Genomic DNA, 24,112 nt, shown 5'->3' on the forward strand with positions numbered 1-24,112 from the left:
GTGAATTTCCAGGGCCATGGGCGGCTAACCAGGATATTCGATGGGGGGGGAGGAATCGACGCTATTGGCGACTATCGGGCGGGCGCATCTGGAGGGGGATCCAATAGGAACTGGGCTGACATTGACCAGTCTTGCTGAGGGCAAGACTAAAACCAAAGTGGCTTACGATGCTCCGTAAATTGACCTGTCGTCGCAGATCGCTGGTCCACTTTGAAAGCCCGAAGGCCCGGCCCGCCCTCGAGGGAGTGTTTTCTTTTGGGAAAAGGAATTAGTGAAGATATAAGTATAGGATAATGGGATAGAGGGGATAATGGAGTGTATGGATGAAGATAGTGACTGGGAATAGAGTATATTGTATGTGATCAGTGAAGTTGAAGGTAACAAACAAGATGGTAAAGTTGAAGTAGCCCTAAGTTGAAGTGGAGGAAAGTTGTCGCCAGTCGCGGCAGTTGAGTATTTGCCATTTTGTGCGACGCTCACCGAGACTTTTCCCCATTTCATCCACACCCACTAGTCTTTTAGTGGAATAATAATGATAATATTAATTATTATTAGTATTATTATCATTATTATAATAATATTATTTATTAATTACCCCCGTGGCACAAATGATGCGTCCACGATGCGGGAGTTTTCAGGTCGCCTCAGTCGCCTCATCCATGATCCCTGGGAGATCGCCCATGCACCTTTGGCCTCGAACTGCCCTCCTTTTCTTGGGAACGTCATACAAGATATCTCTTGGGCCCGGCTGATCACCACTAGTCGGAAATCATTCTTCACTTTACCCTACAGAGTACAGGAGTACCTAATACTCTCCCATGACCTGCAGCCGGTCCTGGAACTATCACCACCACTACCTGTCAAGCTGCCAGTGGACCGTGACTATATAGATCTCCCTCCCCGGCCCCAGTTACACTTTGGCCTGCACTTGGCCTGTCTCTATATCCCGCTTCCAAAAGCAACTCCTGCTTGGACAGAACCAAAATCCCTTTTCTTTTCTCTCCAAGGTTGAGTTAAGCGGTCATCCTAGCCCAGGTGTACCGAGTACCGATACCACAAAGTATCCCCAAGGATATTCAGATCTATACTCGTACCCTCCAGTCTCTCCCTTTCAAACAAAAAGCAAAAGGAACCCTGATTACCTCCCCTCGTGGAAGTATCATCATGGAGACTGCCGAGCCGGTATCCTATGAATTCCCAGGCCATAACGTGGGCGCATTCCCCCATCGTCGCGCCATGGATACTCCCCTGTTCCCTTACTACTCCCATCCGACCACAACCTCATACTCATTGCCATACCAACCCCAAACCCAACCTTCTCCCGCTTACAATTTCGGCTCCTTGAACCACCATACTCACCATCACCACCACTCTTCTCCATCTCCATACCAGTACTTTGTTTCCAACCAGCCACCACCACCACCACCACCTTCACTCGGATCATCTCGTCTGACCGAGCAACCACCCTCATTACCTGACATCCGGCCCGCCAAAAATGCCATCAGCCAGGTATGCAAGACCGAGCCCGGTCTGGGGCTAGGTCTGCTATCGCATCCAGCGGGACTCCACAAAGATTCCCAAGACAAAAAGGATGGTCCATCAATCGAGTTCTCAACCGGTGTCGACGTCTTGATGAAAGCCATTCAATCAAAGCCTTCGACTTCACCACATCCAACACCGATTCAGCATCAGCAATTACTCCCTTCGGTTCAGCAACTAGCTCCACACGGCTATCCAAACCAGAACCCGAACCCGAATCCCATTTACGCAAATGTAAATGTAAATGCAAATGCAAATGTGAACGCAAATCCAATGTCCCCGCCACAATTCCTCCTCACTAGCGAAGGCCAACTCTCTCGATCCGGAAAGCAGCGCAAGTATACCTGCACATTACCGGATTGTGGCAAGAGTTTTGCCCAGAAGACTCATCTTGATATTCACACCCGAGCGCATACTGGAGATAAACCATTTGTGAGTACACCGCAATACAAAGCAGATCAGATCAGATCAGAGCAGATCAGATATTTGCCCCCCTCCCCTTCCCCCACTATACCCTCTTGCTGACACTTCCATCAGATCTGCAAGGAGCCTTCATGCGGACAGCGTTTCTCGCAGCTAGGCAACCTCAAGGTAAGACTGCCCCTCCCCCTTCCATAAGCATACGCATAAGCATCAGATTCGATTCAATTCGCTTCGCCTTGATTACATCGAGTTCAAGACAAGGACAAGGATGACCTGAATCTGACGGCTGACACTATATTCACCAACAGACCCATCAGCGTCGTCACACCGGCGAAAAACCATACAAGTGTGATTTGTGCCATAAATCATTTGCCCAACGAGGCAATGTCCGCGCCCACAAGACTACTCATCTACAAGCGAAACCATTTACATGCCTGCTCGATGACTGTGGGAAGAATTTCACACAATTGGGGAATCTAAAGGTAAGCCTCAGCCAGCCAACCAACCAACCAGCAAACAAAGAAAAACAATTCCAGGATAATCATGGCTAATCCCTCTCCCTCTGCATAGTCCCACCAAAACAAATTCCACACAACAACCCTCCGCTCCTTAACAGCGCGCTTCACGCAAATAACCGAACACGGCCCCGCCAACGCCCAAGACCGCGAATTATGGGAGTACTTCGCAACACTCTACAAGAATAGTAATAAGGGGATTAAAGGGCGGGGTAAAGATCGGCGAATTTCAACTACGAAGCGAAATGGAAGTGGACTTGAACTTATCAAGGGCGATATGAACCTGAGCCTCAATCCACGTCGACTTTCTTCAATGGAGTCTGATGAGGATAGTTTGCAATCGCAAACGCAGACTCGTCGGAGTAGTTATGAAGATGGGATGTCGATTTATACGCGTGGTTCTAGTAGTGATGGTGATGAGGGGCAGGGGCAGGGACATGGGCATTACTTTTTGGATCATCAGCAGCATCAGCATCAGCATCAGAGACGGGGGGATGTTTTGGCTGCGGGGTATAAGTTGGAGGATTTGAGGTGATCAACACAAACAGAACAAAACAAAATAACATACTGGCTGGTTGGCTGGTATATGGTATGGTTAATTCGGGCTCATGGTTTCATGTTATATGGGGTTCAAGTTCAAATTTTGACGGGATTTATGTCTAGGGTGATTTCCAAGGTTTTTTGTTAAAGATGTATATGATACCACGAGGGGTTTGATATTTTTTGATATTGTTTTTTTCTCTTTATCTCTTTCCATTCTCTCTGTTTCTCTTCTTCCACAACCACCTTTTCTTTGGTTTCATTTTCATTTGCCCCTGTATTCTATCTAGCTGGGGTTAAGATTCGGATTCGGATTCTCAGTAATCGAGGCTAGGGCTGCGGCCAGGACTGGGGTTGGGGTTGTACAAGCGAAATTCCCCTTCTATTTCCACTGGCAATCAATAGGGATCATGATCTCGGGAGGAATAGAAATATTCAACATCTAAGGAAGATAGATTTATTGGATCATCAGAGGATTGATTATAGCATGCTACTAGTACTAGTATACTGCTGGTAGTACTACTACATAGTATACTATACTATACTATTAAAATTATGGGCACATCTCATCTTCCTACGTTGTATTATCCGTACCCAGCCAGAGACAATAAAAATCTAGATAGAATGAACTAGATCCACACCTTCTCTCATCTCCTGGCCTTTATTGCTTTGTTATTACGAGTAACCATATCATATGGCACAAACCCAAGAGAACAAGACAGGTCTCCTTGATTTCCAAGCTAAATTCACGATCGCGATCAGACCTACCCAGCCAGCCACGACTAAACCAAAAAGTTCAGAATTTCAATAGTGTACAATTTCCCATGTAGGACAAAATTGAATTTGCCCCACGCCACGGCCAGGGCCATCCACGGATAATGTAAGAACATGCAGTGATACACGAGAATTGAAGAACGAGGGAGGGTCCACCCCTTCCCACCCCTACCCTACCCTACATGAGGATCACGGTGATGATGGAGGTTGTGAAGAAATGAAGAAACCAATCAAATCATCCATTTGCCAAAACAGGGTTGAAAATGAGAGAAAAAAAAAGGAAAGGCACAAATTGCATATCATATCACGCTATTCCCAGGTGTTATTATAGCCCAGTCCAGCACTAGCCCTACTCTGCCTGCCCTTGCCAGGCCATTCTTCATTGACCATCGGCAATAGCATCAGCATCAGCATCAGCATCACCAATCTGAACATCCCCATCATCACCCTGAGTCAAAGCAGGAGCCTCAGTCCCAACAGGCGTAGCCCCAGCCAAAGCATCATTGATAAAAGCCTCCTCAACACCAAGCTTTCTCCTAAAGACGCGCAACCACCTCCGACCCCACTGTCGAATAATCGCATCCTCAGGAAGATCGCCCGACCCATCACCCCGCTCCATAAGCTCATCATTACTTCCCGCAGCAACGGAAACAATAGCATCCTCAATGAACTTAAACAGGGCCTGCATCTCGACACGCTCACGGGAAAGCGTTTCATCGAGAACACTTAGCTGTGGTTCGTAGAGACCAGACTGAGTGCGAGCCGCGACGATCTGGCGCATGCGGTTCGTGACTTTGCCCACTGTTGCGGAGATCATTTCGAAGATGTGTGGCTTTGACAAGATTGTTCCTGCAGCGATTGATTCGTTTAGGGCCCATTCTAGGACGGAGAGTGGGGATAGGATTGTGTAGTTTAGGAGTTTGTCGATGATGTTGATTGCTATTCCAGGTTGGTCGGCCCAGTATTCCATTACGGAAGTGATGATTTGGCCGCGGGCTTGGTGGGAGGCGGATCCGACGGATAGGAGTCTCTCCTTGTTGCGCTCGATGCAGGAGAGGACGTGGGAGAGGGATTTGGAGCCCACGAAGCAGATGGCTGTGACGAAGGCGTCGGTTGAGGGGACTTTGGGATCTTCGACGCCTAGGCCTTGGGCTTGTTCCTCAATGGCTGCGATTACGGGCTGGATCTCGTCGTCGCTGGCCTTTTTTCTGATGAGTTGGCCGAGTTCTTGGCCCTCCTTGGAGTACGGGGTCACTGTGGCTGGTGTTAGTTGTGATCTGATCCGGATCTCTTCACTAGGCGAGGCGAGGCGAGGGATCGACTTACTCTCGGATAGATATTTGAACTCGGGAGTATCCTTCTCCTTGCCTTCGGTGATCAAAGGAATGTAAGGCTCCGGGAGCGTGCCCTTAATGCGTTGCGCAAAGCTCAGGCGGATCTCCTTATCAAGAGCACCGTGAATAAAAGCCATCTTAGGATGGATGGCGGGGAGTTCGAGATTTTCAACCCTGAGTTTAGTTAGCAAGGCTGCCACAAAAGGAGCAAAACAATTCGAAACAAGAAGCAACTTACCACTCGCTCCACTTCCACGTAAAGCCAAAGTTACTCAGATGGTGGGCGAACCAGTCAAGGAAACGGTTACTGAGCTCCAGATCCATGGTTTCAAGATGGTTATAGAGATACCGAATAGCACGGCCTAAACTCGGCGCAATAGCGGCAGGGGCGATTTTGCAGCACTCGGTCAAAACCGAATGGTAGTAAACGAGCTTGTGCTCCGGAGTAGGCAGCTGGTACAGTTGTGAGAAAACTGCATCCACAGCCACATCCTCTGGCTTCCAGGACTGTCCTTCGCCAGCCAGATCGCGCATGCGGTCGAACGGAGTCGCACGCTTGACGAATGTATAAGGAGTAAAGTAACAGTCAATATCAATGAGATACTTGGCTGTGGCAACTCGGTTGAAGTCAAGCAGGTTAATAGTATCTACCAAAGCATCTCGCGCGATAGAAGATGTGATATCCGAGATTGGAGGGACCGTGTAGATCTCTTGTTCGGCGTATACCGAGAGATAGACCTCCGGGAAAAGCGGCCGAGGGCCATTGGGAACTGCGCTCGGAACGGTGATCTGCGGGAAAGGAATCTTGGTCACGACTTCAAAGGGCTTCTGCTCCTCGCTCTCTTCTTGTACACTTTTCCAAGGACGAGGCAGGCACTTCAGTTCCCAGCCCTGACCAGCTTCGGCTTGTAGCTGGCTTTGCATCAAGCCGATCACACTGGGACCCGCGGCTTCCTTGTTCTCATCCGGGCTGAATGTATTGACCAGGTCGACCAGAGCGTGGGGAGTCGATGCGATGATATCGGTTTTCTCGAGAAGGGCCGAGGCCTGGGCTTCGAAACCAGTCGCGGGGGAAGACATCACATACGGGATGGTGAACAGGATGACTTTGACGAGTTCCAAACCGAGAAGCTGTGTTTAAACGAATTAGAGTCAAGTAATAATCGTGAGGGATATAAGCTACTACTCACATCCTCGGAAGACGCGGATTGGAGATCAGCCGCCCGGGCGAAGAACTCCTCCAGAAGCGGGAAAATACCATCACCCTCAAAGATAGCTTGCAAGCTGCCCAGGAATCGAATGAGTAGCTTGACCTCGCGCCATGATCCCGAATCAATGTGTTTCTGCAGGAGGTTGCTAGCCTTCTTGAGCACCTCCGCGCTAAGCTCCGGCTTGAGGTTGTGAGTGGCCAAGGTGACCGCGGCAACGAAAGGAATTTTCATAGGCTGTTCCAGAACGCTATATCAGAGCCAATGGTTAGCAATTTGTTTACAATTGGAACGCAAGAGAAGCGTGACTGATCACATACAGGTCGAGAGAGATGTTAACCAGGGTATCACGTAGCTCCTCATCTTCATAATGATCCGCTACAGACTTGGCGATTCCGACAATATCGTCTTCAACTCTGCGCGCAGCCTAAAGAACGCATTTCGCGCATTAGCGTACAGTTCCGAGCTAGGGCGATGGCCATATTGCGAGGTATTGCGAGGTACGCGCGAAGGGATCGAGAGGTGAACATACAGATTCGGCAATCGTAAGCAGTTGGCGCCGGACCTGAACGAAGAGCGGCTCCTCGTATCTGCGTCGCTGGGGTCGGCGATCGTAATCGTCGTCATCTAGGGAATGTCGTGTTAGCTAGCTGATGAGCAGTGCCAATGGATCAGGGTGTAGAACTCACCTCGATAGCGGCGCTTGCGCCCACCTCCACCTCCCCTGTAGTTGTTATGCCGGCGGTCGCGGTCGTAGTCAGCCATTGCGCTTGAGATTTGACAATGGGAGGATCTGGAACTGGAAGTAAGAAATATGGACGGGATGTCCGACTTGGAGCTTCCTGTGTAAAGGGCTCGGAAGAAGGTGATTTTCCGATCCGAGCATCAACAAAAATCACAAGTACAATTTAACATCGTACTATATAGAGATGAATTTAAGACGACGGCAATGAATTATTAATTACTCCATATACGCCTATACGCTTTAGGAAAATTTACTAAAGACCTGAGATATGGATATCATCCTAAGGATGTTCTTGAAGTAGGTACCCTATGGTAAAACTGTTGCGCTATTTCCTGTGGTACGGACACATGGGATTCGTTGAAGGGGCAAGATGAACCCCATCACTTTGTATCCAGGGATCCCAGCCGATTTTGCCAGTGTGTGAACCGTAGGCGTTCGATGTATGCATATGCCGAATCAATGGAGGGCCGCTTACGGTACAAAAGACATTTACAAGCTCGGGTGAAACAAGGGAAACCGTCTGCTTCAGAATTGGAACGAGTAGCTCATGTCATCCTGGCGTAGTCGGGAGGGTAAGGGGATGAACCAGCCCAAGCTCGACCGACCAAGATGATGGCACCGCAACAGGGGGAAAAGGGTAGAAAAAACGAGGAACAGAAATAGGTGGGAAAAAAAAAGCAAAAAAGGGAAGAAAATAAACAAGGTTTCTAGTGCTGCAAGTCGAGAAGGAAATCACAGAAGGCCCCTGAGGCCCGCCATGAGAAGTAAAGCCTCCAGACCCATCGGTGATGCATATCGAATGTCCCGAGTGTCGAGGACGGCTGCATTTGTGGTTTCCTTCCCTCGACAGATGAAGCTATGCAGTCTTCAATCCTGGAAGGCAAACTTGCACAGTTAAGGGTATCACTTTTTCCTCCCAAGAGTTGTCGCAGACACCTCAAAAAATAAACTCCAGGCCATGACCTCCCACCGTTGCGTGACAATCATCAGCCTCCACCCCAAATCAACCGAATCTGGCTTTCCGCTCAGCCATGAAAACAGATGTCAACCATTCCCCCATCTTTCACGCTCGATATCGCCCGTGACTGATGTAGTCCCGCCATGCGACCCGGCTGATGAAATCAAAAAGAAGTATACAACCCCGACGGTGTCCGCGGTCTCCGATTCGTTCCTGCGCACGAAATGATGATATTCGGTCGGTGGGCTATCGAATGCCCCCGGCGGATGCAGAACGTAGCCCGAAAAGCCGTGTATCTCGTCGAGGTAATATCAGATCGCTCAATCGAGGTGAGCCATCATCTCTTCTTTCGAAAGGGGCTTGAAGTTGTTGATATCGAGGCCACGCGCCTCCAGAGCGGGGCGGGCGTGAGGTGGGATCAGCTTGGCGTTCATATCGGGGGTAATGGAAAGTTCTATTTCATTGTCAGCATAGGTCATTCTTTTTGCGCCATATTTACAGCCGAGAGAGAGAAAGAAGGAGATTGGCGGGGTTCAACTCACCATGTCGTGAGAAATCGAACAGGGTGGGAAGGTCCTTGGAGGGGTTATTGGGGTGGCGTGAGTCAGGTAGGCGTGTGTTGGGATCCCGCAACTCGTCAAAGAAGGGGTGAACCATAGCTTCCACCGCTGACAGTCGTTGTGTGGGTGTGTACTCCAGGAGTGCCGAAATGAGATCAATAGCCTCTGGGGGAGCCTTGCGGAAGACCTGAAAGACGGTCAGCATACCTGTTCAGCGGGTTGAGGAATATCGTAATACAAACCTTGTTGAAGGGATGGGGCTTGATCTGGGGGAATTTGTGCTCCATGTAATTGGGATTCATTGTCCGAATTTGCTCACGGGTTGGTGTGCCGAGAACCTTGATGATTTCCACCAGCTGGTCAATACCCGACTCACCGGGGAAGAGGGGTTGACCGAGCATCAGCTCCGCCATCACACAGCCAGTTGACCACACATCTAGCGAACCACAAAGTTAGACCCAGGATGAATCGACTAACGATGGTTAGACAGAGAGAGAGAGAGAAACAAGACATACCAATTTTGGTTGTGTAGTTGGTGGCACCGAAGATCAACTCCGGGGCACGGTAGTAGCGAGAGCAAATGTAGGAAACATTGGGTTCATTTTCGATGAGGATCTTAGCCGAACCGAAGTCGCAGAGCTTCAGAATACCAGTGTTGGGATCCAAGAGGAGATTTTGGGGCTTGATGTCTCGGTGGCAGATTCCCTGAGAGTGGATGTAGGCCAGCGACCGGAAAAGCTGATAGATGTACAGCTTGACCTCTAGCATCGGCATCGTCGTCTTGAGCTTGTTGAAATAGCGCGAAGCCCGATAAACCGTCTCCGGGACATATTCGAGAACCAAGTTGAGGTACACTTCATCTTTCTGTGGCGGGGGAGAGACGGTCAGCGGGAGGAAGGGAGAAGCGCCCGGGGGAGAGGGCCAGAGAGTCGTTAGAGTCGTCACACATACCCGGTCGCCGTTGGAGTAGTAAAAGGCCTTAAGTTCGACTATGTTGGGATGGCGCACGATACGCATAATCTGAAGTTCGCGGTTCTAGAGGGAGAGATAGGTAAGTGTTGGGCACGCAGAGGGAAATCCGACATCCGGGTCAATCCGCCCATACCTTGAATCGCTTGTCCTGGAGGACTCTCTTGATGGCAGCGTCCTCGCCGCTGGGAGCCATCTTGGTCTGGAACACCACACCGAAGGAGCCATTGCCGACGATCTTACATTGTGTGTAGGCGATCTCCTTGGCCTCGCCGGTCAGTCCATCTTGGACCTTTTCGCGGATGACCTCTGAACAAGAGAGGGAGATGAGTTAGTCCAACTGGATTCCAAGGGCACAATTGACCGTAACCGTGATCATGACCGTGGCCGATCAAAGGAACGGAGGGGAGGGGAGGGGACAGGAAGGGTAGGGCAGGGAATGGGAGATGTTGTCTTACCACCCATGCGCAAATTTGGGATCAGCCCAGGCCGACTTTGTGACATCGCTGGGAGGAAGTGCTATCGAGGAAGACGAAGAGAATCCGTTTTGGGTAGAGATTAAGCGGTGGAGAAGCTTAGGAGGGGGGAGGGGAGGGGTGGGTTGGGCGGAAAGTCCGAACGGGGGGTGAGAGAAGAAACGACGAGAGGTGCCAAGAGAGAAGAAGAGGAAGAGGAGTGAGGTGAAGGGTGATGGACAGCAGCAGGTGCGGGCCAATGAGGGGAGATGGAGAGGGTTCGATGGTGGGCGGGTTCGACGGGACACCAAGACCAAATTCGGGTTCAGGGCGAGTCGGAAGTGACGTTGTGCCCAGAAGAAAGTGGTACACCAGATGAACCTCCGTGTAGAGTTAGGGTGGGTGTGGGTGTGGTGGGTGGGGAGGGGGGTGTAAGAGGGGCCACTTGAAGAGAGAGAGAGGGAGATGGAGGGGGGGGGGGTTACGGGGGTAAAAACGGGGGAGGATGGATTGGGAATAGAAAGTGGATGAAAGTGTGGGAGGGGAGAGAGAAAGAAAGGGAGAGGAGAGAAGAGGGCAGCAGCAGCAGACAAGGTAAAGAGTCTACGGGTGTAAGAAAGAAAGAGAGGGGCGAGATGAAGCAGTGTACGATAACCTCCGCGGGTATTGGATTGATTGTATATGCTCAGGCTCAGGCTTAGGCTTAGGCTCAGGCTCACCACCCTAGGGCACTTTATAGACTATTTTTGGTGAGGGGCGAAGTGTAGTGTATACTCCAATCTGATCTATTTTTCTCCTCCATTCATCCCTCTTTTTTGGCCCTATTATTCCCCTCCTCTTTCCCCTCTAAAAGAAGGAGCTGGTATTCTCTTGGGGGGCATTTCCCCTTGTCTCTCTGGGTGCTTACCGTCAGGTAGAGCCAAAAATACGGTATAACAAATACCGTACCGTTATTAGCGGCGGAACATGATATCATCGCTGCCGGGATTGGATGAAAGCGAGAGGTGGAGGATTTCCCTCATACAGAGTATCTGGTATTTTACAGTGGTGTATTATGTGTATTGAGTGGCACAGCAGTAGTCTCTAGCTACAGATATAGATATATAAGTATATCAGCATGTAAATACTAGTACTCTACTCCGTAGTATAAACTAGATACTGGATACCGTATACTAGCTAGTACAGTCACTACACAGCTGTCACTCTTTACTCCATCCACTATAGCTAACAGCTAACAGTATATCTGCAAGTCGGGTGACCAGCCGTGATTTTCCCAGGAACCACCGCCATTGGCCCCGCCGCCCTCGTGACCAACACGATGTCATCGAGTCCAGCTGACTTGGGAAGCTTAGGCCAGCCCCCGATCCGAGGGCAAAAAACTGTCGACTTGACTCGAGTCGTCCTCGCGGTCTCGATCGCGGCTCGCTTGGCTTTGCTTTTTCTTTACTCCCTAAAAAGACAGTTTTTATTTTTATTTTTATTTTATTTTCTTTTATTGGATCTGCCATTACTGGATTCATCTGTTCGTCGATCTTGATGCCATGCGAGATACGGCATGAACGGGACCCGGCAGCCCAACACCGCCCGTCGATCCCCGACAATTCTAGCATCCCGGTGCAGGGATCCCCTTGGCATGTATGGACAAAGTGATCTCAGCCGACGCCTCGCTCCGAATGATTGGGATTCCAGCCACTGCACCGGGATGGTACCTGGGTAGCCGGGGCTAGGAGCTGGGGAGCTGGGACCTACTGGTAGCTGATGCGCAGCAGGAGGAGGAGCAGTGGCAGTGGCAGCAGCAGCGCTTCGGCATCGGGCCATGTCTCGGTCTGGAGCAATTGAGGAATTGGCCCAAGCCGGAACCGTTACCGTCACTCTCACTCTCACCGTTACTGTCATCGTCACCCGAGCAGATCAGGAGGTACCTGGATTCTGTAACTACTCGTAGTTTGCGAATTGTCCCTAAGCTTAAGGAGAGGCCAGAAAAAAAAAAGTAAAGTACCTAAAGTGAAAAAAATCTCTGCACTCTCTCCCCTACAAAGTTTCAAGAAGTAACTTTTCTTGCCCCTGATGTGAAGGATCCAATAATGGGAAGTCAGGGCCGTTGAGGTCCAGCTCCCCTCGAGCAATGCAGATGGTACTGCACCTGGCTGAAAAGGTTAATGTTGAGAAGCGACCGTGCTGCACCTGCGGCTTCGCGGGCCTTGTACCACTCCGTATTTACCATGCCAGAACCATAAAACCAATAACCAATAACCAATAACCCATCATAACCATCGACTGTATCTACGAGTACTGGAGTACTGGAGTACTTCCCTTAGTCACTGCTAGTCCTCTCTCTTTTCCCTCGCACTAGAGCCTGTTGCGGCGATCGACATCACCAGACCTTACCTTTGCCACAGTTCATCTGTCAGGCGACACTGCTGTCATCCCCATAGTGACGTCTTCTTTCCTTTCATCTTCAAGTTTACCCTGGGTATTTTCTCCCTACTGACACTGCACTGCCACTGCTAGTCAGCTAACTAGTTTACTAGCTACTGCTTGACATATGTACATACTCCATAGTCATTCATCCATCGTAGTCGGGACTGGCACTGGACTGGGACTGTTCGGGCCCGACTTATTCGGAGCCACGAACCAGCCATCGTTCAATACTAATCCGGCCCCAAAATCCCTGGCCATCCATCAATCACAATCACCATACACTGTACTCCCAGGGGGGGAGTTTTCCTTGGATACGGGTAAATAAATTACTTTTTCCTTGGACGGTTGCTGATGTCTCGTCTCGTTGCTGGTCTGTACATTTCGGAGTGGACCTCAATTTCCCGCATACCGTTTCCCTGCACCGATCGTGCCGTGTTCCTGAACCACTGGGTTTCGCCCCGGCATGGGAATTGAATTATGCATCCCCATTCCCATGCACGATGGCTCGGACCCGAGGGGGAATGTCTATTCAATTCAGCACGGCCCGGCATGTGTTTAAGTTGTTTTATTTCCCTCCCATGGACTAGCAAGGTACGATCGAATTCGCAATTCGCAACATTCATCCATCCTCTTGTCAGACACGTGGGCCATCACACATTCCCGAAGCACATACCAAATACCAGAATCGTCAGAGGTGAAGAATTTAGAATTTCATTGTCGGTACCTTACCGAATATGGATGGGCAAGAAGTGCTGGACTGTGCTGTGCTGTGCTGTGCTGGACTGTGCTCCCATCCCATTTCGCCTCAAAGCCTGGGCGCGCCGTGGCCAGCCAGGTACATACGAGGAATGCCGACCCAAAATATGTATGCGAATCATGATTCCCAACGCGGCTCATTGGCTGTACTCCCGGTATGGGGATCCGATTTTCTTTCTTTCGCTCCCTCTCTCTCTCTCTCTTTGCCTTTCTCTCCCTCAGGACCGGCCATTGTTTGTTTAACACTAGTTGGGAAGATCTGCCATCACTGGCGACGATCCAAATACACTTGTCTTTCGCTAGGCATGCTATGTGCTCCATACAACACGGGTCTTCCGAACGGTAACTATCGCGTCTATTGGTGAACCCATACCCTTTCGGGTGATGTTGGGCTCGTCAACAGCGTGGAGCACGGCCCATAACGTCACTGTCACTGGCTGATCCATCTGTCTGTCTCTGCAGGACGAGTACGAGTGGCCTTGCACTTGAGTTACTCCGTACATCGTAACTAGTCCTACTCGTTGAAGCCACTACCCATGCCATGTCACATGTTATAGATGCCCTACAGTGACATGCCCTAGACAATAATTCGTACACTGTACAGATTACATATCAAGGCTCTATTTCAAAGGTACATATGTGCACGTTCCACATGTGTCTATACCTGGGGCTCATCGCTCATGTTTCCCACACGACACACCTAAACCCAAACCAAACCATTGATCCAAATTATCTCCCTTCCAACGGGGTTCAGATCCAAGTGGGAACCACGATATCCACAATCAATTTCAAGGAAACGAGGAAATTACCGCGCAGGCGAACAAGTCCCGGTCACGATTGGGCGATTCCCGGGGTGAGGAGGGTCTCGGGCCCCCGCCCTCGAAACTGTAAATCCGCGATTGTTGACTTCGTACCTCCCGTTCATTTGATGGTCTCTGTGGCCCCCGCAGGAAAGGCCCGGGAGGTCAATGCAGGTCGACAAACCCGGAGGACGGACGAGAGTCAACGGCCGGGGAATGATGTCAAGTTGGAGGGGGAAGGGGTGTGTAGTGTGGAAATTGGAATCTATTATGTACTTCTACTATATTTCTATCAATTTGGAAAGATGTATGTATGAAACCTGAGTTTTGCCTTGTGAAGCCAAGAAAAAGAAAAAGAAAAAAAAAACGCCCCCAAACTTGTACTTGTAGGACATGCCCCAGCCACATATCTCAGTGGCAGTATACCTAGCACAAAGCACACGAGACACAATCCCTGCTAGTACGTAGTGACTTTCCTACTTTCTGCTCTGTCGCGGATAAATCAAAGCCACCAACTCAACTGGGAGACAAAACTCAGTCAGTGGTCGCGCGGCAGCCCCCTGCCCTGGGCCTGGGGCTGGGGCACCACCACCACCACACCCAGGCTTCCGCCTGCAGGAAAGGTAAAACCTTGGGTCGGCCATTCAACTGGCGAGTGGATACCAGCAAGAAGCACCCATAACCAGGCAAAAAAACGGGGATGGGAGAAAAAGGAAAAAGAAATAGAAATCCGCCGGGAGAGACGCTGGGTCTGGGAGTGGGGTGGGGTGGAGGAGGAGAGGGGGGAGGTCCCACGAAGAAGAACAGAACGGTTTGCTCTGCTCTGCACCTATTCTGCGTACGTCCTAGGAGATGCATAAGACCTTGTCCACATCTGCACTCCGGAGTCTTTGGGCTATCGTTGGCGGACGCGGTGTCTCCAGCAACCCACCCTTGAGACCCACGGCCCACATATTGTCCACACAGCCAAGACCATACAGGGCGGTTTCTCGGTTGCCTCGTACACGCACCACGACAAGGCGCGAGGTGGTGCGTGCGGGTCAGGTGATACGGCTGGCGCCTCGGAAACTGGGCTGTTCATAATGTGCCGGGTCGGGACTGGCCGGTTTTACTAGTCCAGGTATGCTATTATTATTACTAACTATTACAGATAAAGTTAGTGTGAATGAAGGTCTCCATAGGAAAGTAGTACTCAATTTGCAGCCTTGGTGAAAGAAAATAGCTGTTACTCAATACTTTGCTATCAACGGAGTAACAAAGGAATCTTACAACACCTTACTTGTCTAGTCTTGGCGGAGGAGTCACAAGGGGATACATTTTGTTTCTTATATGTATGCCAAACTGCGATTGGGCAAAATTACATGGTAGTCATCTTTGTCGTGTTGGGCTCAACGGCAGGCGCTCTCAATAACATCTGCGGCATGTCCCAAAAATCAAACTGTCAGAACAAACGTTGGGTAAATACATATATCACTTTTTAGGAATTTTGAATACATGAGAGGGGGCAAGTCGTAGATAAATTACCTGGCATAAATCCTACTTCTTCTTACTAGGTGTAGGTTACAAGCTCGACGTGGTCATAAGGAAACGTATATACCGGCCTAACGCGATAATATCTAATCATAAGCGCTTTGTTATTAATGACTACTAGTACCTTCATGAAGATATCAAAGATATATTTGAGGATCATCTTTGAGTTTGTAGAAGATACTTCTTGGGGGTATCACTCTTTATTTGAACATGTTATTCCTGAGCTGGCAGACAGTCAGCAAAGAGACTATAGCTCTTGATGTCCTGCATGTTTCCAATTCCTTGCCTGTAAATTTCATCACTGTTTGTTTCAACAGCTTTTGTTTGCCCGGGAAGCAACTCCAACGCTCCTGCACTTTGGGTGTGCCTTCCATATAACCATATAACTTGAACGCTCCTTCCCCCAATTGCATTTTTTCCTCTATAATTAATTAGATTTCCCATTTCCTCCATTTCCTCCCTTCAACTATCTCGTTTTCTCTTCATGGCCGATCCAAGTTCGACAAATAGGTCCACTTCTCGAAGCCTAATGTCAAGAAATCCAAGCACTTACGGGCCAGATTCCCGCTCTTAGCCCGGAGCCTACTCTGTGCAACCTGGAAGGAGTCGGATCTGATTGCCGCATAGACGGTATCACTGGGGTAGCTGTATCTCCTCTTGTGTTGAATGAAGATTGTCCAAGAAGGACAAGGCTGGGTTCGATGGGGCTAAAAAGTCCCGTGAGCTATATACTTATCGACTTAATATAAAAGGTTCAATGACACTGCAGCCAAATTTGCAGCGCCGTCACAGTGCAGTCGCTGTCACTGTCTGGGCGCTAGGTAATTGCCCTCTTTTCTTGAGAATGATTTGTTTACTTATCCGTTAAATCAGACAATGCCCTATAATTACGAGACCTTGTTCTTTCGCTTCCACTTCGGCTTTGACTTCCACTTCTCCACAAGACTGGCAGTCTGATGTGGCTCAAAAGCCAAAACTTGGCCCGCAGGCCCCGTTGGACCTCCCATTATGGAATAAACCTCTTTTCAGCGGCTGCTAGCTTCCGAGTAACTTGGGCTTTTTTCATGCACCCTGGTGTGCCAGGTTGATGATCACTCGGCTAAGACCGTACTAGTGTGTGCGCGCCTTAATGCCATACTTGGACCGGTGTTGGATGGCCAAAGGATGCCGCCCGATTGCCTTCGGACCTTCGGTGCACGCTGAGGATGATCTCGCGAAGGGAGACATGGAAAATTTCGCCAAGAAAGTCTCCCGGAAGGAAAGTCAGATGTTTATGACTTGATTCACGCAATCATCGAGCCGTCAAACAGGATCGGCACGAATGACAAGAAGATAAAGCCGAGGAAATACTTCGGTATCAAAATGGAAAAGCATTCAAGATTCTTACCCTGACCTATTCAACGAGAACCAACTCTACCGAGGTATGCCACACAATGCTCACGTCTACGCATCATTCTTCTTCCTGCCGGTTATCACCGAGAGTATCAATGTCAATCCATTTTGCCCCGCAATGTATATCTCAACCTCGTTGGAAACTGCAATGGAGCATGTTTGACATGGAAGAGCTATCCTTATTTTCAAGCGGCCTGATTATGACTCGCACGATTTCCACGTCTGGAATCCAGACGGTGGTGAGGTGATGAATATGGTGCAAGTTTGGAGCAAGAAAGGTCTTTTGATGCGCGAATAGCTTCACCTAGCCATGCACATGCATAAAGGAGTATGGACTTGAAAGACATCATTCTGGCAGCGAAAGTGCCGAGCAAGACGCTGCTTGGGCGATCAGACTGTGCACTCTGGTACGCACAGCCCTGGAGTCGAGCAAAGGGAAGCTGCTCTGGCTTGCGCACATCTCCTCAGCTACAATTATATATGCCCCATCGATCATCCCTCGCCACTGTATTTTGTCGGCATGACCTCAATCCTGAAGTACATTCCGAGCCGTTATCTTCCATCCCCCTTGGCCTACATCCTCGACCTTGACCTTGTTGACAGCATGGAAACCGACAAACATACGCTATTTTCAAAATTCCATGCCCCTCTTCATAGCCCCTCAAGTCCGTGCCCAAGCTGCAGGTGGCATGCGACTCATTCCTCTAGAGAAGTCTAATAAGGCAAGAAGCCCTCAAAAAGAGCCAAAGCTAACGCTACCGACGTTTCATTTCATCTCAACGCTACTATTTCCCTTTGGATACTCTTGTCTGCCCTCCGGATAATGAAATGAGTTCAAGTGAGGACATTGATTACGCTGACACTGATGGCGAGTTTCCTGCGGGGATCAGACACAATGAGACCATTCATCCTGCCTGTTCCGACGACTTGGATTTATTCTACACTCGAAACCTCTCGAATTCTATGACCCTGTTCGGCGAACTTTCGTTGCTTCTTGCGGCTTGGTCATGATGAAATAGTGAAGAGACAGCCCCCAGTTTAGAAGATTCAAAGTGCCAAAAGTGAACTTGCCTGACTGCAATTGGTTTATATTCTTCGCTCGCTTTTATAGCTTACGAGTGTTGTTCCCATTTCTTTATGAGAATCGATCTTGAGTCATGTCGATATTCCAGCGACTTCCAAAATCATGATCAAACCTAAATATATCCTGTCCAGCTGCTGGATAGAAGGTGCAGAGAATGGCGATAGCTACCGTGAGCTCATCGTCTCAGTGGTTTTTGGTGGGCTAGAACAATGTCTGCCAAAGTAATCGGTGGACTGTGGACTGTGGATTGATGGACTGGATCGATGGACTGTGGAGGATGCAGATTGATGGACTGGATCGATGGACTGTGGAGGATGCGGATTGATCCTGCTCGTGCCTTATGTTCTATGCTGAGAAGTATAACTCCATGGACGTTATAGTTATATTTTGTCTACGCCTTGTCAAGGGTCACGAAACTGGAAAGTATCTCCGTTCACTTTATGCATTCGTTAAGTATTTCACGTCCCATCGTCTCTAAACCACGGAGATCCGTTTCACTCGCTTCACCCACTTTCCGCTCACCGAGCACCCCAGATGGACCCGTTCGACACGCAGCAGCTCAAGGAGACGATGATACAGTGCGCAATATGGCAACATAAAAAACAAGCCGCCGACACGGAGCCACCGACATGGCAACCCGGCGACGTACTTCACGAAGTGATTCGGATCCTCCGCTTAGTAACTTATCAAGGGCGAGAAGGTCTTAGGGCGCGGCACCTGCTAACGACGGCGCCATGGCCCATCAGGGATCAGGCGTGGTCACAGAGATCGTGTCTTGTGGATGTAGGCAGGAGCTAGCGTCTCTAATATGACGATCATCTTCGTCTTCCTCGCCATGTCCTACGTATAGGTTGTGCGTACGTTTATTGTTGGGGCGCTATCTGTTATGTGAGCAATGGAATGAAGCAGCAGGCTGAATGATCAGAGAAAACGAGTGTGAGGAGGAGAGAGAGAGAGTTCATTATTGGGGAAGTTGTCGCGTCGCCGGAGGTCATTGAAGCACAGCAGGAAAGACTTTTGTTTCTGACGGCAGATTCGACGGATGTCTAACAACCACCTACTAGTACTACGAATACTATGGAGAATAGTGAATAACAATAGTCTTTCTCTCATCATTTGTGCCTCCAGGGCTCGCAAATTTTAACTTTGCCCTCTTGCAATAACCATATATCAAGGTAGCCAGTAGCTCTCTAGGTTACGAAGTCTTCTAGCCTCGTAACAGCCACCATTACCAGTCGCAGCGTCGTGGTAGTCTTTTGTAACTACACAATTTGATATGCCTCAAGTCATACGTTGATCAAATTAAGTCGAAGAAAGATTGTTTTACATTGGTCCGTCTATGATGCAAAGAAACCATAACCACAACACCCGAGGCATCCATCCACCAAGCCTCCCGCCTTGCAACTGACCCTCACGATTTCGGCCACATATGACCATTGAATAACATCACATAACGAGATAAACAAAGATACGGACCAACAGATTGCCGGGAGATGCGCGGTTGAAATGCCGGGTGGAGAGAGTAAGGCCCACCAGAAAGGGGAAAACGGAGTGTGAATCTATACAGAAAAGAACAAACATTTGGAATCTCCATGGCGCCAAACAACTGCCGCCTACACCAGCAACCCGTGAAAAAGAGGGATATACCGAGGAAAAGTGACATGCCATGTCATTCCAGACATTGGGGGAGAGGGAGTGCGAATAACTAATAAAACAGAGAGGTCGAAAGGTGATTAGCTCGAGAGGTGCTGATCAAGTGATGCACCAATCTTGAGAAGAGAAAGATCTCGATGAGACGAGAGGAAAGGAGTTTAGAAAGGAGGGGGGACCATGCTGGCGGGGTCAGCATTCTCCTGCTGGTCCATCAGCTCCTCGCCGGCGATCTCCAGAGAGACGGCAAGGCCGACCTTGGCCGTTTGCTATAAGACACAAAAATTAGTATTCATGATAATCGGTAAGATAGAAGTTACTGGGGCTATTCGTACCTTGGCCTGGTCAATCTCACCAGCGAAGCTCAGAGAGATGGGCATGGCAATGCGCTTCTCAAGCAGGCAGCTGACCTTACCGGTGCTGTCGACCTGAGCACGGAAAGAGGAGGCGCGGAAGTCGTACTTGGCACCGATGGAGGTGGTACCGTCACGGCTGGGACCACCCATCATCATAGCGGCAGGGCTGGGGGAGAACTGGAGGTTCATATCGACACCGGCCTCAACGCGCTCGGAGAGCTTGCGCCAGTAGGTAGCGGCGAAAGTGCCCTGGGCCTGAAGCTGAGCGGTACCGATCCAGTCGTCACCCTTGTACTTGGCGCAGTAGGACAGAGCAGTCTCGGGGCGAGCGGTCATGCCCTGGCGTTGCCAGATAGCCTCGAAACCAAGAGCCAGACCGGGTGTGATGGACTGGAGGTAGCTACCAACGAAGATACCGGTCAGACCGCCCTCGAAGACAGAAGGGTTGAAGGCCTTCAGAGAGGCAGAGAAGTCGGCGCCAGTGTAGTCGTTGTCAATCTGGAGAAGGCCTTGGGCGCTACCGGCCATGACCTGGGCGTTGGTCTTGGTAACCAGAGCCTGGTTCCAGCGGTAGTTGTAGACGGCGGAGAGGGTACCATCGCTGCCGAGGTTGCCTTGCATGAAGATCTGATGCGTAGAAAAAAAAACAACCAGTTAGACTCTCGGATCAAAGACGATCGCGTTGACACGCAAGTTGAGATGAAATTTGCTTACCTTGGGGCTTCCGTACATGGCGGAGAAGGCGTATGGGGGCAGGTTGCCGGAAGAACCCATGGAGAACGCGTGGGAAACACGGAAGAGAGGGTTCATGCCAAAGACCTTGGTCAAGTCGGCGCGAAGACCTGTGAACATGAAGTTGGACAGAAGAACCTCCTTTTGCACCTCCCTCGCGATGTTATCCACGGTGCCCGGGTTGGGCAGGTTGAGCAACGCCCTCCGCTCAGAGAAGGAGTTGCATGCATCCTTGATCGCGGCCATGGCAGGGTTCTCGGTCACGAAACCGAGAGATGATGAAAGATCGGACATTTTGTGGTTGGGGAGGTAGAGATTATACAGGTGTCGTCACGCGATGCCGTTCAACGGGGAGGTTGCGAAAAAAGGACAATCAAGGCGTTAAGGGAGAGGAATTGAGATCGGTCCGATAGATTTGGGACGAGCGAACGTCACAAATCGGGTAGGAATTAGGAAAAGGAGCTGTTATTGAACCGCTCGGGGGAGTCGGGGGATTGGTTTGGATGAAGCGGAGCTGAAGTCTTTCCGTGAAAAATGCCAGTTCCTTCCTCCGCGCTTTTGGCCGCTGCCGCCCGCCGGATTCTTAGGTAAGCCGGAGCTTCTCGGGGTGGTGAACTATGGGAAAAACGAATAACATGAAAGGAGTTGGGGAAAAGGGAATTTTTTGGAATTTTAAGCTCTGTAGAATAATACATACCGACCTGCTCTAGTAAATTTGCATTTGGATAATAGTTGTGGTTGTTGAATTGTACATCGCTGTCTACCAGTTCACCCTGTTTTTTGGGGGACACGACGAATTATATGGGTCCGCCTGATATCTACTCACTCACCGTGATTGCCTGGACCGCCTTCATTCGTGCCCTGCTTTCATCCCCCTAACTTTCCTCCCATCGCGGGAAGATCTGGCCCTTTGGAAGGCTGCGAGTAACTTCTACTCTACTACTGCTTGTACCGGTACAGCACTCCGATATATCGTATCTCAAAGTGACCCCCACCGCTGGTTTCCCGGTTCAGTCCTCTTCAGCCCCGCCATCATGGATACCTTACTGTAAGCCTACTCTTTCATTGTTATATGCGGGACTGGCAGCTGCTCGCTACGTACACACAGCTTCTTGATTGAATGCTATGCTCGCTTCTCTTAGCCATTGAAACTGCGTCAGGAAAGCAGGTTCCTCGTTCGACACACAACTGACGTCAACCAGCACCGCCGAAATCGTGGCCAACTCCCCGCAATTCCGGCGCAAGTCTTCAATCTTCGTCGATGCAATTCACGATTTGCCTGAAAAGGCCGACCTTGCTCCAGCTCAGCTGTACAGCACTGAGTCCGGCCGGCTTTTCCACTCCGGTCGAATCGTGATCATCACAGTAGGGCTACCCGCAAGAGGAAAGACGTACGTTTAGCTTTACCACCCACCCCGACATTCGGATTTTACTTTTCTGACACTTGAAACACAATAGGCATATGTCTGTGGCACTGGCACGGTATCTAAGATGGCTTGGAGTCAAAACCAGAATATTCCATCTCGGCGATTACCGCCGTGCTACTATCCCTTTTGGTGAAGATATGCCTGATGATTATTTCTATGTGAATGGTAAGTGGTCCCACGAAACTCATATCGATCTAGATATATCACGATATTAACTGTGCCTAAGCCACCGCTTCTTCCGTTCTCCTACGCCAGAAAATCGTGCGAAAATGCCGAGAGGACATCTACCACTTTTTGAACCACGAAAATGGCCAAATTGCCATTTATGATGCTGTGAACCCTCTCGCTTCGGGACGGCGCTCGCTTGCCAAAGAATTTGCTAAACATGACATTGAGGTAAACCGCGATCTGCTTTCTATCTCGGTGCCATGGTATTGACAATAGTATGCAGACGCTTTTCATCGAGTCATGGTGTGATGATGAGAAGATTATTGAGGAGAATGTCCGTCGAGTCAAGATTTCGTCTCCCGATGTGAGTAGAACCTGGAGCCCCCAAGATGGAATTTTTGACAACGAACTCACAAACATTGCAGTACGTTTCATGGACTCCGGAGGATGCTGTTCAGCATTACCTCACTCGCATCTCATCGCGTATTCCTCAATTCCAAACTATGGAGGAGAAGGATTTGAACTACATCAAGGTTTGCATTCTCGATATCTTATCAAGTCGTTTAACTAAAGGAATATAGATGATTAATGCTGGCGAGAGACTCATTGTGAATAACCGAAGCTTTGGATATTTGTCCAATCGGATCGTCTTCTACCTATTGAACCTTCACATCAAATCCAGGAGAACTTATTTTGCACGGGTATGTGATTCCTCCAGATTGAACCATACATGTACACATTTCAGATGTTCTAATCGCAAATTTAGGCTGGTGTTTCGGTTGATGCAGACTCGTATAAAGCGGATGCCTCCCTGTCCGACCAAGGCGAGGATTATGCTAAAAAGATGACCGAATGCTTGATGGCCCACCGAGAATCAGAGAAACAAGCGATGATCGATCGAGGCGAATCGGGCTACGAACTCCGACCTTTGAAAGTTTGGACATCGACCAGGCGCCGAACTGTGGAAACTGCGAGATACCTCTATGAGAGGGGCTACAAAGTTCGACAACGGTCCCAGATGAGCCAACTCAACCCGGGGGTCTGCGAGAAAATGTCAGAGAAGAAGATTCGGGCCGAGTTCGCCGATGAAGTTGCAAAGCATGAGCTGGATCCTTACCACCATCGCTACCCCCGTGCAGAGGTATGATTATGAATTGTCAATTATCGAACCGCTGGCTAACCCCCCCATCAGTCCTACCATGACTTGGCTGTCCGCCTTGAACCGATTATTCTCGAACTCGAGCGAGAAGAGAACGACCTGCTCATTATTGCTCACGAAAGTGTACTCCGCGTCTTATATGGCTATCTCATGGCCTGTAATGCTGCCGATATTCCTTTCCTTGAGTTCCCTCGCGATGAAATAATTGAGGTATATCGTGCACTCAAATCGTGTCTTGTTCAATTCAGTGGCTAACAGACTATATTAAAGATCATTCCCGAAAGCTACCAAAACGAGGCAAGCCGAATTCATATCCCGGACCTTCCAGAAGAGATCATTCCCGCATCGCCTGAGGATTTGAAGATCCCAGTGCCCCCAAGCGGCGTTGTGTCTCCTATCCAGGGCCTGGGAAGCCCACCAGATGGCCAGGGAACGCCTCAGAGTGGTTATCGTACTCCCAGTGGAATTCGAACCCCTCGCGAGCCTGAAAGGATCTCCCAGCAGCATGTTGAAGATGTTGTGTAGGAATCATTCAGATCGTAGGATGGGATTCCTCTCACCCCTGGCATGACACGGCCTCGGGCTAAGCTTTCTTTCTCGTGTCTTGAGCACATCTT

The 24,112-nt window shown here is 49.6% G+C and overlaps 5 protein-coding genes across 5 annotated transcripts; 2 read left to right on the forward strand and 3 right to left on the reverse strand.

The window, feature by feature from the left end:
- Nucleotides 1-1,164: 1,164 nt before the first annotated feature.
- On the forward strand, nt 1,165-3,012 carry N7509_005399 (C2H2-type zinc finger protein; the record flags this gene model as incomplete). The annotated part of the gene is made up of 4 exons (XM_056630036.1): nt 1,165-1,971; nt 2,077-2,130; nt 2,271-2,444; nt 2,533-3,012. 4 exons carry the CDS (start codon nt 1,165-1,167, stop codon nt 3,010-3,012), a joined length of 1,515 nt encoding a protein of 504 aa, XP_056489338.1.
- A 1,158-nt stretch (nt 3,013-4,170) lies between these two features.
- On the reverse strand, nt 4,171-7,098 carry N7509_005400 (NCBP1 family protein; the record flags this gene model as incomplete). Its single annotated transcript, XM_056630037.1, has 6 exons — nt 4,171-5,299; nt 5,364-6,256; nt 6,316-6,583; nt 6,654-6,760; nt 6,866-6,960; nt 7,023-7,098. 6 exons carry the CDS (start codon nt 7,096-7,098, stop codon nt 4,171-4,173), a joined length of 2,568 nt encoding a protein of 855 aa, XP_056489339.1.
- A 1,258-nt stretch (nt 7,099-8,356) lies between these two features.
- Nucleotides 8,357-10,069, reverse strand: N7509_005401 (GSK family serine/threonine-protein kinase; the record flags this gene model as incomplete). Its single annotated transcript, XM_056630038.1, has 6 exons — nt 8,357-8,490; nt 8,579-8,783; nt 8,839-9,032; nt 9,112-9,631; nt 9,702-9,874; nt 10,024-10,069. 6 exons carry the CDS (start codon nt 10,067-10,069, stop codon nt 8,357-8,359), a joined length of 1,272 nt encoding a protein of 423 aa, XP_056489340.1.
- A 9,745-nt stretch (nt 10,070-19,814) lies between these two features.
- tom40 (TOM complex pore protein TOM40) lies at nt 19,815-21,035 on the reverse strand (the record flags this gene model as incomplete). The annotated part of the gene is made up of 3 exons (XM_056630039.1): nt 19,815-19,922; nt 19,989-20,636; nt 20,724-21,035. The coding sequence occupies 3 exons, from the start codon at nt 21,033-21,035 to the stop codon at nt 19,815-19,817; spliced, it is 1,068 nt and encodes a 355-aa protein (XP_056489341.1).
- Nucleotides 21,036-21,775: 740 nt separating this feature from the next.
- On the forward strand, nt 21,776-24,020 carry N7509_005403 (bifunctional fructose-2,6-bisphosphate 2-phosphatase/6-phosphofructo-2-kinase; the record flags this gene model as incomplete). Its single annotated transcript, XM_056630040.1, has 10 exons — nt 21,776-21,789; nt 21,944-22,132; nt 22,200-22,333; nt 22,395-22,564; nt 22,620-22,700; nt 22,762-22,869; nt 22,918-23,037; nt 23,103-23,477; nt 23,529-23,705; nt 23,766-24,020. 10 exons carry the CDS (start codon nt 21,776-21,778, stop codon nt 24,018-24,020), a joined length of 1,623 nt encoding a protein of 540 aa, XP_056489342.1.
- Nucleotides 24,021-24,112: the final 92 nt, after the last annotated feature.

Source organism: Penicillium cosmopolitanum (genome assembly GCF_028827165.1).
Source record: "Penicillium cosmopolitanum strain IBT 29677 chromosome Unknown utg000006l:49.0-5199605.0:1.0-5204138.0, whole genome shotgun sequence".
Lineage (NCBI taxonomy): Eukaryota > Fungi > Ascomycota > Eurotiomycetes > Eurotiales > Aspergillaceae > Penicillium > Penicillium cosmopolitanum.